Source organism: Euprymna scolopes, chromosome 23 (assembly GCF_053919585.1).
Source record: "Euprymna scolopes isolate OS-2025 chromosome 23, ASM5391958v1, whole genome shotgun sequence".
Lineage (NCBI taxonomy): Eukaryota > Metazoa > Mollusca > Cephalopoda > Sepiida > Sepiolidae > Euprymna > Euprymna scolopes.
The window spans coordinates 122,309,850-122,325,404 of NC_136504.1; the positions used below are offsets into that span (position 1 = coordinate 122,309,850).

A 15,555-nucleotide genomic window follows, 5' to 3' on the forward strand; every position below is an offset into this window, starting at 1 on the left:
CCAAGGTCTTATATGTGGGGTTGCCTCCACATATGGTCTTTGCTTGGCACTTGTTGCCCAGTAACGCGTTAAGTTAAGGCTTATATGAGATCATTATGGGATCGTTACGATGACGTGGCAGCATTTTTAGTTTTTGCTTCCCCCAGATGATGGTGGGAAGGGGCAAAGCAGCTCCCCATTGTCCAAATCGAATAGCAATTGTCTGATAGGAGAAACTCCACATTGATCAAAAGCTGATTGCTTTCTGGACGTTTCAGCACAAAAGCCGAGAACACGACCATTTGAATTTAGTTTCACTGTATTTATACTAAAAACCAGGACAAACAGAGGACAGAGTGAAATAGCGCGAATCTCATAAAAGTTGATGTAAATAAATCTAGATGCGACCCACGTTCCCAAATCCTAGATATTATTATCTAGGGGCTATATAAACAGTTCTAAGTGATAGTAACGACCCCAGGACCATCGGCGAAAAAAGCCTTTTTGAGACATACAAAAAATGCGTGCGCATTTGCCTTTTATATATATAGACGAGCGAGGCGTACCCAGCGTTACCCGGGTGTTTGGAGGTGTGTGTGGAAACTCCGGGGGTAGGGGGTTAAAATAAAAATAATGTTTTGGTAGGTAAGTATGAGGATCGAACCCGAACCGTTGAGGCAAAGTTGGAAATTAAAGTGTAAAAAAAAAAAAGAGTGCGACGGTTTTAACCATTGGGCCACCGCAAGATGCTAACGGAAACACGTTTGAATTTATTTAATTACTTGGATTTGGCAGGTGCACGTTTTAATGACTTAATGAGGTCAAGTTTGACTGCGGGATAGTATTCCATTTACTGCGGGAATGCTGTTTCTATTTTTATTTTACCGAGATGTTGGTGGGAAGGGGGGCCAGCTCCCCATGTCCAAATTGAATAGCAATTGTTTGATATATGGAAAATATTTCCACATTGATCAAAGCTGATTGCTTTCGGACATTTCTGCCGATAGACGGAAAATACTGCCAGAATTAGTGTCGCTTTTATTATAGGAAAAAGACTAATCTACATGTGGCGAGCGACAAATGTTGAATATTTATCTTCCCAAAGTCGAGCAAATTAAATAGACAGGCGAGCTCCGTTGTTAATTCTGAGATATTACGATTTACATGTGATATAAAAAGTTTTAAGAAGTTGTGAACCGACTGACTGCTTCTCTGAAAAAAGCCTTTTGTAGACATACAGGAAAAGCGAACACACATACACACATACATTTCACTTTTATATTTATGATATATATTTTGTTTTCATCTAATGTCTTATCCTGCTAATTAATATATGCCCGTAGATGACATTAAATGGGAGAATCCATTGTAAAAACCATGTCTATTTCGTTGTTATTGGAAAAATAGGGTATTATCAATTTTCATTGTCCAAAAATATGAATATTGTTTGTTTTATCGTGCTAATTAATAAAATATATGTACGTGAATAACATTAAATTGTAAAATTCACCACAATCTATTTCTATTTGATGGTATCATTCCTCCTGTGCTAATCAAAGCAAAAAGCAAAATTACATTCTACTTTTTCTTAAGTGATATGTAAACAGCATGAAAAACTCAGTTGTACAAATAACACAAAAACACAAATACACACCGAAGTTAAAAAAATAAATACAAACAAATAATTAACCAAAGCAAAAGAAGTGTTTTACTTAACTGTTGAATTTGTTTTTGTTAAAGTATTTTTAAATCTCTTTTACTTACATAGTTTATTCATGCTTTCTGCGTCTTGTGAAGCCGACAAAGTCAAATTTTGTCTGATTTTTCTTGAACTGAAATTTTGCTGTGATATATTTAATAATTCATAAGTTGGAAATTATGCGTAAATAAAGTTAATAGCTGTCACTAATCATTCTGAAATGTTTATTTTTTACTTTATTTTTGTTTTAATTTTTAAATTTGGAAGCGTTCTAGATAACTAGAATAATGCACATAAACTCGCTTTAAAATATAATAAAACAGATATTATGAAGATAAGTTGAAAAGTAAATTTTTTTTACTTTAGTAAGAGTTATTTGTTTACCAATTCATGTTTCCCGAATCTTTACTTTGTTCATAATTGCTAACAATTGTTAACAATCGCCTGTGTATTTTAACAATTAAAAGCGAGGAATTAGTTTATAATATAAAATTTAACATAAAATAATCAATCATTTCCTACCAGAAACTGTTATGCCACAATTAACACAACAATCGATGGGAATTAATACTTATAAATTCTATCCTTCCGCAGGTTTAAACTTAAAAGCATGAGCAACACTTCCTAAATCTCCACAAATAAATAAGATTTTCCAATATCGAAAGTTATTTTCGTTTTCTAGACTGGTATTTTTTTTCTTTTACAAGGTGGTCACCACTTATCAAGGCCCAGAAGCAACTTGGGAATAAGGGTTACTGCATGTAAAGTATGTTAGTGTTGACATTTGATAAGGTGTCTTACTTAAGGGGGGGTTCATCAGGAATTTGTTTATGTTAGATTTGAAGACATCCAGGTTGTAGACAGGTGGGAAACAGGCAGATGGAACAGAGTTCTACAGGCGTGCACTTCTAAGAAAGAAATTTTGTTCATGGAATCTACGTTTTGGTTTTGGCACAGATAAAGAGTGGGGAAAATGTTTGACAGTGGTTTTAACTAGAGGGGTGTTTTTTGTGCGAGGGGAGACCAGGGATTGGAGCTCAGACGAGCATTTGCCCTGGAAGTAACAATAAAAAGTAACGATAAAACAGACAGGTTCAAAACGTCTCTCCTGTGGGAGAGAGGTTGCAGGGAAGAGAAAAGGGCATCCCCCACTAAGCCGCAAAGCCGATTTTGTACTCTGTTAAGGCAGAATAGTGTTTTTAGCAGATCCTGCTCAGATGTGGCAACAGTACTCCATCCTTGAACGTACTTGGCTTTTATATAGATAGAAAACTGCATCAGCAGTAAGATATCTTCTGGAGCGGTAGAAGGATCCCACCATTTTTCCAATGACTTTGGCAACAGACTTGATGTACGTGTTCCATTTCAGGTCAGGAGTAAAGGTCAAGCCCAGAAGCTTATCAAAACATGGAGCTTCCCCTAGTTGAGAGCCATCCATTTCAATTGATGCCAGATGGGGATCAGAGCGTTGATGATGTAAGGATAGGAGCTTGGTTTTAGATGCATTAAAAGTAAGCAACCACGTCTTTCCCCACTGTACCACGCACTCGAGATCAGAGGAGAGAGAATCAGAGAGAACTTTGTCATTTACGGCCTTTGATGTGTTGCCATAGATGGTCGTGTCATCAGCATAGATGTCAACAAGTGATTTAAGTATATGTTTTGGGAGATCATTGATGTAGATCAGGAAGAGAGTTGGGCCCAGGATGGACCCCTGATGGACTTTTGCATTAATACTGAGGGCCTCTAATTTCTGCCCATCAACCACTACTCTTATGAGCCTATCAGAGAGAAATGATTTAATGATCGAGAAAACATTTTCAATTATACCATAGCTGGAAATCTTGTGAAGTAGGCCCTTAAGCCATACTTTATCAAAGGCTTTTGATATGTCAAGAGCAATTGCCCTAGAGAGGAAGCCTTTGTCAAGAGATTCACTTATCCTATAAGACATAATCGTTAGCACATCTGCTGTAGATCTGGCAGAACGGAAATCATATTGCATGTCACTAAGAAGGTTATTTCTGCTGAGATGGTTGACCACTTCTCTATTTAATATGGATTCCAGCAACTTACTCATGACATACAGGAGACTTATTGGTCTGTACTAGGAGGGAGACGACTTATCACCTGAATTCTTAAATACAGGGCATACTGATGAGGTTTTCCAGAGTGTGGGGAAGCCCTTCTCTTTAAGACAACACGTAAACAGTTTTGTAAGTATGGGGGGCAAGTTCTTGTTTAAGTTTTTTCAGCACTATAATCGGAATGCTGTCAAGGCCAGTTGCTTTACTGAAATCAAGGTTCTTGATTAGCTTAGCGACCTCATGCACGGATATTTGTATATTGCATAGCATGTTGTCTGTTATAGGAGGATATACGGGGTGTTGATGGACTTGGTCGCATTTGGTTCAGTTTCTTCAAATACACAAAATATGCAATTTGTCGGTGACATGTAACAAATAATAAATATATATTGTTTTTATCCAAAAGAACATTCTTATTGAGCAGTACTAAAATTTATAGTTTAAAAGGATTTATTTAAATATGATATTCATTTATGAGAGAGTTTTTAAAATTTTAAGAAATTATATTGAATACTAAATTTTCATGTTCAAATGTTTAATTTAATGAAAGATGATAAATTATTTATGAAAAGTATTATTTTAACACAGAAATAAAAAAACTATGCTAAAACTATACTTTCTTACAAAATATTAATCCAAAAATGAAATAAACAAAAGTAACCTGCTTACCTCGTTTTATTTAAACAATAAAAGAGCAAACATGATATAAAAAATACTTGCAGTTTTGTTAATGTAATCTTTGTTTTTGTTTTCTTTACAGATTATAGGATCGTATAAAAAGGATGGCGTTCTAATTCAGCAAAGGAGAAAGAAAACTTATATTGGTTTTAGATAAGTGCTGCCATATGTTTTGTGAAAGAACAATATAAGTATGTAAGATATTAAAAGTGCATTTGTGTAAATATTTTTCTAACATGAACATACACGCAGAAGAAAAACCTTACTCTTGTCACGTTTGTGGGTCTGTATTCTTGCAGAGTGACTATCTAAAAATGCACATGCAAATACACGTAGGCAAGAAACCATATTCTTGTCAAGTTTGCGGGTCTGTATTTTCACTGAATTCTAATCTAAAAAGACACATGCGAACACACACAGGCGAGAAACCATATTCTTGTCAAGTTTGTGGTAAGACATTTTCAATAGATTCTAATCTAAAAACACACATGCGAACACATACAGGAGAGAAACCATATTCTTGTCAAATTTGTGGCAAAACATTCGCAATGAATTCTCATCTACAACGACACATGCGAACACACACAGGCAAGAAAGCATATTCTTGTCAAGTTTGTGGCAAAGAATTTTCAATGAATTCTACTCTAAAAATCCACATGTTAACACATATAGACGAGAAAGCATATTCTTGTCAAGTTTGTGGATCTGTATTTTTGCAGAGTGATTATCTAGAATTGCACATGCAAACACACACAGGTGGGAAGCCATATTCATGTCAAGTTTGCGGGTCTGCATTTTCTCAAAATTTTCACCTTAAAAGACATATGCGAACACACACGGGTGAGAAACCATATTCTTGTCAAGTTTGTGGCAAATCATTTTCAATAGATTGTAATCTAAAAGTCCACATGCGAACACATACAGGTGAGAAACCATATTCTTGTCAAATTTGTGGCAAAGCATTTGCAATGAATTCTCATCTACAAAGGCACATGCAAACACATACAGGCGAGAAATCATATTCTGGTCAAGTTCATTGCAAAGAATTTTCAAGTAATTCTAATTACAAAATCCATACTCAAACACACACAATCGATAAAACATATTCTTGTGAAGTTTGTGGCAAAGAATTTTCAATGAATTCTCATCTACAAAGACACATGCTAACACATACAGGCGAGAAAGCATATTCTTGTCAAGTTTGTGGGTCTGTATTTTCACAAGATTCTCACCTAAAAAGACACGTGCAAACACACACAGGTGAGAAACCATATTCTTGTCAAGTTTGTGGCAAAGCATTTTCAATGAATTCTAATCTTAAAATCCACATACAAACACACATAATCGAGAAACCATATCCTTGTCAAATTTGTGACAAATCATTTGCAAGAAAATCTCGTCTAAAAAGACACATACTAACACACCCAAAGAAGTAGAAAGTGTGAGCCACTAACATCCAGCTGTAAGGTTCTGCTAAGGTTCGGCTACTATATGATGCGACATAATGGAGTGCGTAGATATCTTCACTGGACGGTCTGCAAGAGGCATATCGAATGCAGCAGCAAGTCTTGGGAACATATACTTGAAAGAGCAATCGGAAACAAGTCATATACCATCAACTATGACTATGCAATCCCTTTAACTACGTACCTAAAAAAAATGGAGCTATAAAAACTGATATAGTTATATGGAAAAAAAGGAGAAATAAGCACCCTTAGTAGAAGTTAGTGTCCGTAATGATGCTGGGTTAAACAGAACTGAGAAGGAAACAAGTATGAAATACCAGGGTCTCATGTATGACATAAAAAGAATATGGATTCTTTGGATCTCTATCATTCCGGTAATTATAGGAGCAACTAGACTTATGAAAAAAACCTTAAAAAGTACCTGACGAATATACCCTGTAAACTAAGTAGATTTAAACAATTACACTCAAAGAGACGGTTAAAATCTTGAAATGCTCTCTCAGTTAAAATATACGAAATAGTTGGTGAATATTTGGCATCTGGAAGGGTGCCTCATTCCTAACTTGAACAAAATGATATGAAAAAAATATGAGAAACAATATTCTGGCCAAGTTAGTGGCAAAGAATTTACAATAAATTCTAATATAAAAATCCACATGCAAATACACACCAGAGAGAAAGCAATCGTTTGTCAAGTTTGTGACAAAACATTTTCAATATCTTCCATAAAAAGGAATATGCAAATGCATACTGAAGAAAAAACATTTTCTTGCCATGTTTGCAGACTGCATTTTCTGAGAGTGGTGTTTTAAAAAGGCACATTTTTACACACACTGCTCACTGATTAAAGAGATAATCAAAGCAAAGTTGATACTAACACAGGAAGAAGTGGAGTCATTCTGGAAGCCACTGTATGATGACCCCAAACAACACCAAGAGTGGTTCACCTGTTTACTATTTTCTCTTTTTCTGCCTCTACTAAGACTGTACTGTACATCACATATACAATTAAAGAGGCTGTTGGTGAATATTTGGCATCTGAAAGGGTGCCACATTCCTAACTTGAACAAAATGATAAGAAAAAAAAATTTCTGCCTCTACTAAGACTGTACTGTACATCACAAATACAATTAAAGAGGCTGTTAAAGGCAAACAAAATATGTCACCACGGAAAATCACAAAAGATGCTGTACGAAAAAAACATTGCTCATTTTAGCAACTTTAAAAGCCCAGGAATTGACTAGATCCCAAATTTATGGCTTAAAAAACTCACAGCACTTCGTGAGCATTATGCCCAGGTGTTTACTCGTGTTGTTAACAGAGAGGAAGATTCACCAGAGTGGTTAACCATTGGCAAAATGACTCTGATACCTAAGAGCCAAGAGACCTATCTGCTCAATAAATACAAGCCTATCTGCTGCCTCTCAACCACATCTAAATGGCTTACAGGAATAATTGCAAATGCAATCTACCAACATCTGACCAGTGGCGAGTACCTTAAGAAAGAAAAAAGAGGATGTACCAGGAATTCAATGTGGAAAAATGACCAAGTCTTACTTAATAAAACAATCCTTAGGGATTTCAGAAATCGTCAAAGGAACTTATCAGTGTCTTGGATTGACTATAAAAAGGCATTTGATAGTGTACCTCAATCCTGAATACTGCAATTTTTAGAGATATATAATGTCCCTGAGAGCATAAGGACATTCCTTACAAAACAAATGACCATGTGGCAAACATTAATTGCTCTTCACAATATGGAAGGGACAATACAGACTTCAAATCTCAGTGTCCAGTTAGGTATGTTTCAAGATGATAGCCTGTCACCATTGCTCTTCTGCCTTACTATTGACCATCTTAGCTAGTTCCTCAAAATATGTGATGTACAGTACAGTCTTAGTAGAGGCAGAAAAAGAGAAAATAGTAAACAGGTGAACCACTTACTGTTTGTGGACGATCTCAAACTCTATACAGAGACAAAAAAATGCATTGTCTCCCTGATAAAAATGCAAAAACTTTCACACAGGATATCTGCATTAAGTTTGGATTTGACATACGTGCTAAATGCACAATAAAAAAAAAAGGAAAAAAGACGACATTCGAACATCTTTAATTCAATGACGGCTTTATTGAAGATCTACGAGAGGATATCACATATAAGTACCTCGGTATAGAGGAAAACGTAACTGTGGGGTATAAAAATGAGACATAAGGTGGAACAAGAATATATAGCACGCTTTAAAAAGATCCCAAGAAACAAAATAACTGCCATAAATCAGCTTGCAATCCGTCATCTCATATGGGTTTGATATTATTGACTGGCCTCAATGCAATATCAATAAGCTAGATACAAAGACCAGGAAACTCCTAACCCTACATAAAATATTATACTAAAACCAGTTTATGAATAGGATATGCCTATCATAAAAAGAGGGTGGCCTTGGTCTCACTGAAATAAACCATGCATATCTAGCCACCATAGTAAGCATGGGGCAATATATAAAAAAGTTCAACATATGACAATAGAAATAGTAAGGGACCACCATGATCGTCTACCCCAACAAACCTCAATCACAAAGCTTTCTAAAAACTTTGGGGATGTCATACTGGAAAACACTGCTAAGGTATATGATGAATTAGCAACACTGATTGCGAGAAAAAAAAAAGAAATACACAGAAATGACACAAGAATACAAAGCTGGAAACAACATAAAAGAGCAGGAAAGTTCCTGGAGAGGCTTAACCAGGAGTATGTAGATAGGGATGCTTCACTCCAATGGCTCAAGAGCAGGCGAGTTCCATTTGTTGAAGAAAGAAACTGTAGTCAGTCAAGATCAGGACTTACAAATGGGTTTAAAAAAATGGCTGGCCTACAAGCAAATGGCCAATGCAGGTTTCGCCACTCAGCAACTGAGAGCCGAAGCCTCCTAATGCCTGCATGCCCAATCTTATTGGTAGATGGGTTTTATACTGCCCGTCATAACAAAGTATGTAAATACCTCCATTGGAAGATCTGTGGAGAGATGCAACTTGACAGATCAATGAACACATGGGAACACGAACCACCACTGATAATATCAAACGGAAAAGTGACCATGTTCTATGACAAAGATATACAGGCAGGCAGATACATAAAAGACAAGGCCAACAAGCTGAAAGAACTGCGCTCATTATTGATGTCACAGTCCTAAATGATTTTGGCCTTAATAGATCTGAACAGGAAAAAATAACAAAATAGTAGGACTTAAAAATTATCTAAAAACGACATCATCTCTGAAAGAAATAAACATTATACCAATTGTGATAGGAGCAACTGGCTTAATAAAAAGAATCTTCAGAAATACTGAGAAGCAATCTCTGGAAGACCAAGTGTAATGAAATACAAATAAGAGCCATAAAGGGAACAGTGTCTATTTTTAAAAGAGCCCTTGGATATAAATTTAAATTATAACAGAATCAAGTGTTAGCCCTAGTAGGAAGCTCTTGGATCTCTTAAAACTTACTAAAATAAAATAAATTTAAAAAAAAAAATTTTCTTGGCAAGTTTGTAGGTCTGCATTTTCAAAACATTATGCTCTAAAACAGCACACACTAACACACAAGGAAAAAACTATTTTCTTGTCAACTTTGTGCATCTACATTTTCTCAGAAGGGAGATCTATACAACTAAATTCAAACACACACTGGCAAAAGACTTGTTGAGTTTATGGATTTGCATTTTCAACCATTTCTCGTCTAAAAAGACACGGAAAAGAAAATGTTTGCTTGCTGTGTTTATGAATCTGCCTTTTCAAGGAGTTATTCTCTAAAAACAACACAAACACATGCGGGAGAGAACCTGTATTCTTCTCAAGTTTGTAAATCTGCTTTTTCACTATATTCTCTTCTAACAAAACACATCCAAACACACAGCAAGAGAGAAACATGAATGCCTACTAGACACCACCCTCAGGTGTCTTCGGTCTCTCTGTATAGGGGATTGTCAGGAAAAAGATCCTGACATGAGAATACTTTTAACGGGAAGTAAATCCTGACCAAATATTAAAAAAAGATAAAATGAATAAAAGTATAAACAAAAGAACATACTGGCAGGCTGGCACACAGGATAAAAAGGGCCCCTCAAATGCAGCAGACAGGAAGAAGTAAGCAATGGTGCAAACCTTCATTTCTCTGACATTTACAATATTGCAATACAGGAGACGACAATGGATCAGCTATTAGGCCTTGATAAAAAAAGACCCTGGCCCCTACCATCAACAACTGCAGCAACTAAATATAAAATAACACAAGAGGCTTAAAAGCCCTGCCATGGACTGTTGCTCAAAGAAAGGTACTGCTGTTGTGCTACCACTATTCAAAGTTTGAAAAGTGGAGCAAAACATCAAACCAGATGTTACTCAAGAGAATAATAAAAACTAACCTTTTTGAGGAAAAGAAAGCAACGCTAGTTGCCTACCTGCGATCCCTAGTTTCCCAGGTGGGAAAATATATACCAGAAAAATAAAACGTGAAGCTCTGAAGGAAGCAGAAAAGACTACCTTCCCATTTGGGAAGAAGAAACAAAATAAAGAGAAGCTAGGCAAGAGTGAGAAAAGTGGACATTGTTATGGGCTATGGACTATGCTCAAGCGAAACACACAACAAAAGCAGAAAACAGAGACAGGGAGTAAAATATTCTTCCAATTCTATCCAGGTAAGGGAAATATCCAACCCAGAATAATACCCTGTCAAAGATACAATAGTAAATGTTTGTTTAGTGAGGCTGAGCTGGACCATATGAAGCCAGAAATTGCAATCCTCATGAAAACCAACAAAACACTACTTGAAAACCCTATAAAGATACCAAAAATAATTATCGCTGAAGAACATTAAGTCAGAGGTAGAGCCCAAACCACACAACTAGTCTTTAGTGGATCAAACTGAATAGTCTGAACCCATTGCACTAACTCACAAATCTTCACTATCACGACTCCCTCTACCAAGTGCCCCCCCACATTTCCCACCACCATCAGCTGATTCAATGTAACCGAATACCCCATTAATAAAACCTGGTTATTCCTCACCACTATCAACACTTGGAACCCTGCTATCACCTCCCGAATTACAAGAGACAGAGGATGAACAACTTACATTGAAGAAAGAACTTTGTAGTACCGTAGAGGAAGTACAGCTGATGAGCATGGAAGAAAGAAAAAGACTGTCAAAAATCAAAGCTTTAAGAGCGACTAAGGCAGTAATTAAAAATATAAACGTCACTCTCAAAAGACTTATTACTCTTAACATATCCCTCACGGAGCTAAATCAAATCACATATGCTACAGGCCGTTGTATTGTGAAAAAAACATGCCCTCAATTCCAAAAACAATGCAAATTTAAAGAAAAAATATATTACACAAGCATTGAAAAGGAAGCTCCAAAATCAACTAGATAAATATAGAAAAGAATTATCTCAGATAAAACAATTCTTTGTTGCCCCTACAGTGCGAGGGCGATTAAAGAACATCATCTACAGTCTTAGTTTCCAATATCAGGTAAAAATAGAGGGGATGGAAAAAGTAGCAAAAGAACTCGAAGGCAAGATACCAAGCAATTGCCGAAAGGATCAAAGCTAAAGAGAACAAACAGAAGTCAAAATATAATGACAAACTCTTCAGGAATAATGTAAAGCTATTCTACAGAAACCTTATAAGAGACACGATCACTGTGGAAGAGCCACCAAAAAAGCAAGACCTATAAGATTATTGGAAGCCTCTGTTTGAAGATTAGGTACCTAGCAACTTAGAGGCCAATTGGATCCTGGATATAGCTAGAAAAAATGAGAACAAGCCAGAAATGCCAAAACCAAAGATAACATCTACAATGGTAAAACAAAATTTGGACAGATCCCAGAATAACAAAAAACCTGGACTTGATAACTTATTTAATATCGGGTTTAAAAAACTTACATCTCTCCATATTCATTATAGTAGCTGTTTCACTAGACTGATAAAGGCTGACGAGGCCACCCCAACATACTATTAAAGGGTGATACCACCCTGGTACCTAAAACAGTTCAGACTCAACGCCCTAACAAGTATAGACCAATCTGCTGTCTCACTACCACTTACAAACTCTTCACTGACTTTGTTGCAAACAGCATTCATGACTGCCTTTCTTCAGGAGTATACGTTGAAAGGGAACAGGCAGGATACAGAAGAAAATGCTTGTGCACCAAGGACTAGTAGCTGATTAACAGAATCATTCTTGAAGACTGTAGGAAGAGGCAGAGAAATCTAAGCATGGCTTGGATCGATTATCAATAGGAATATGATAGTGTACCCAATAAATGGATACTGCAATGCTTTAACCTATATAAAATGGATCTGATAATAAAATACATAGCTATGCATATGAAGATGTGGCAAACAATGATGACTTTAAGCCACAATAATGGAAAATGAACAATTCCAGGCATAAAAATCCGAAGAGGAATTTTTCAAGGAGATAGTCTATCTCCCTTTTTCTTTTGTGTAGCAATAGATCCACTAAGCAAATTAAGTAAAAGTGGAAGTGCTTACAATCTTATCCCAGGCTGTCAATAAAACCAAATAAAAAAAGTCAACCACCTGCTCTTCATGAATGGCATACAAGCTATATGCCAGTTGGATGTCAAATTAAGTGAGCTATTACAAATTGTACATATCTTCTCGAAAGATATTGGTATGAATTTGGTCTGGATGAATTTGCCAAGTGCTTCCATTAGAACTGGAAAGATGCACATATAAAACATACAGCTTGATGAGAATACCGAGACCAGAGACCTAGAAGAGCTGGAAAAATACAAGTATCTTGACATAGAAATAAACGATGCGATTCAGCATGGCAGAATGAGAAAAAAATAAGTAAAGAGTATGTGCAATGTGTCAGAAAAATTTGCAAAACATAACTGACAAACAAAAACAAAGTGACTGCCATCAACCAACTAGCTATGCCAGTAGTGATATATAGCTTTGACATTGTTGACTGGCTACAAAGAGAAATTAGCAGGTTAGACACTAAAACAAGAAAAATGTTAACATTATACCGAGTAATATACAGAAACCAGTGTCTAGCCAGACTGTATCTACCAAGAGGAGCAGGCGGTATTTATTTGCCAGAGATTAACCATCATCACCGAGCCACTATTGTGAGCACTGGGCAGTATCTGATAAGCTCCCAGAATCCAAACCTTATATATATATATATATATATATATATATATATATATATATATATATATATATATGAAACCCAAGAAAAGAGAGACAGTAGAACTATCTCCATCACAAAACTGGCCAAATATTTTGCACAAGACTGTCTTACAAATGAGATAGAAACAGAAAGCAAGCCCGCAATGGAAATAGCCCAAAAGAGTCAGCAAAAATATACTAAGACCTTCAATTGCAGAAAACTTGAAGAATGGGCCAACCAACAATGTGCTAAGTATTTCCTGGATGAACTATCACAGGAATATATAGATAAAGAAGGTTCTGTAGATTGGCTTAAAAAAGGATATCTTCACTATGATCAGGAGAGAATGATAATGGCCGATCAAGATCAAGGCTTGTTGACCAGTGCAATAAAAACAATTGCAGGTTCTGCCACATAGATGTAGAGAATGTGAGCTACCTGACATCCAGTTGTAAAGTCCTGTTGGGAGATGGCTATTATATAATGCGACACAATGGAGTGTGTAAATATCTCCACTGGAAAATCTGTAAAAACTTCAATATCCAATGTAATAGCAAGTCTTGGGAACGTGATGCAGGCCTTAACATAGCAGAGAGGAAGAAAATAACAAAATACTAAGGACTTATGTAAGACATGAAAAGAAACTGGAATTTTAAGAAGGTATCAATTATGCCAGTCATTATAGGAGCAACCTCGTTGATTTGTTGTGTAATGTCAATTCCCTTTACTCTGACATGGTATGTGTGTATAACATTGGCAGGTGCTGTTGCAGGTAACTTCCCATTCTTTGGCGTGATTTTATACTAATACGTGGCCTCTGTAATGATACATTGCTTTCTGGCAGCAATTTTCTTAATGCTGTGATAGCTCCTTTCAGCAATGCCATTCCCTGATGGCTCGTGAGCATATCGCAATTGTATTCAGGTGCCCCATTCATTTAACAATTGCTGGACTTGTTGGCTACAAAAAGCTGCATCATTTTAGTGCACCTTGCTCAGAAAAGATAGATGATAACTGGCGAACATTTGCTGAGTCCGGCCAGGTCATTTGTCACCACACTGCAAAATGCGTTGGTCCACAATCAATAAGAGTTAAAAAGGGCTTCCCACTGTAATTGGTGATATCCATCACCACCCGTTGCCATATGTCCTTAACTTCCAATCGCCCTTTCTTCCGTTGTTCTGATGCAGGATCAGCAAACTGCTATCAACATTACACTCACCGATAACCAGTACTCAGAGACCAGACTCTTCAGCATGTCTAGTCTTTGCCATATCAACATTTCACTCTATATGGATTCTTGCTTGTCCCGAAAGTGTATCAGACACCCAATGATAGATACACAGAGAATCTGTGTACAAGTGCAATTTTTTTTACTGGCATTACTTGCTGTGCAAGATTTTACAACAGCATCCAACTCTACCAGGTTTATGTGCTGAGCATCACTTATAGGTTGCAGCCAACATGGTCCTCAAACATGTTTCCTCTGCTCTAATGAGACTCCAATGCGAATGAACTAGTGTCGACCCACACATTCACATTGTCACCATCGACACACTACTCCTCACGAGCAGGGTTCTTTCCATTCACTCTCTCCAGAGTTTCCATTGCAAAAAACTTGAAGAATGTAGAGTTAGGAACACTAGGAAAAACAGTCTGCTCTATAATAATGTCAGGGATGCCTGGAATCCTACTGCCACGCCTCCATTGTTGGATGCCTCCAACCCCAATACACATGCGCCATCTTTTAGACGTTGAGGATCCTTGCACTTCAGGCCAAACTGAGCTCATTTTTCTCTGACACGTAATGTAAACTATGCATCCTTATTGACATACACATCATCAATGTTGGCTGAAAAATTATATTAATAAAAATATACGCTCAGAATCTGAAATAATAGACAATAAATTATACCGAGAAATCATAGGAAGTCTTGTATATTTAATGATTACGACGAGACTTGATATATACTATACAGTAACAAAACTGTTACAAAAATTATCAAGACCGACAATGAAGAATTTAAACAGCTAAACAAGCCCTTCGTTACTTAAAAGAACCTAAAGAACAGAAGTTAGTATTTAGAAAATAAAAAATCCCCTAAAATTAGAAGGATTTTCAGATTCAGAATGGGGAAACGGCGAAGATCGAAAAAGTATATCTGGATATCGTTTCAGACTATCAGAAAATGGGCCTATTATTTCATGGAAATCTAAAACACATTGTATCTCTCTCTACGTGTGAAGCAGAATTTATCGCGATCACACAAACGACCCAGGAAACACTCTACCTTAAAAATATCCTAAAAACTATTTTAGAGCCAGAATTAACTAAAAGCCCCAGAATAATTAATTGTGATAATCAAGCCAGTATAGTCTTAGCACAGAACACGATAATCAACCAAAGATCTAAACATAGGGATATAAAATACCATTT

At 36.4% G+C, this 15,555-nt stretch overlaps 1 protein-coding gene across 1 annotated transcript; it reads left to right on the forward strand.

Moving 5' to 3' along the window:
• The first annotated feature begins 4,531 nt into the window (after positions 1 to 4,531).
• On the forward strand, positions 4,532 to 9,966 carry LOC145246186 (uncharacterized). Its single transcript, XM_080108055.1, has one exon. It carries the CDS (start codon positions 4,680 to 4,682, stop codon positions 5,877 to 5,879), a length of 1,200 nt encoding a protein of 399 aa, XP_079964181.1. The 5' UTR covers positions 4,532 to 4,679; the 3' UTR covers positions 5,880 to 9,966.
• Positions 9,967 to 15,555: the final 5,589 nt, after the last annotated feature.

Bases quoted from the DNA above. Each gene is read 5' to 3' on its own strand.
- LOC145246186 (XM_080108055.1), top strand. From the start codon at position 4,680: ATGAACATACACGCAGAAGAAAAACCTTACTCTTGTCACGTTTGTGGG.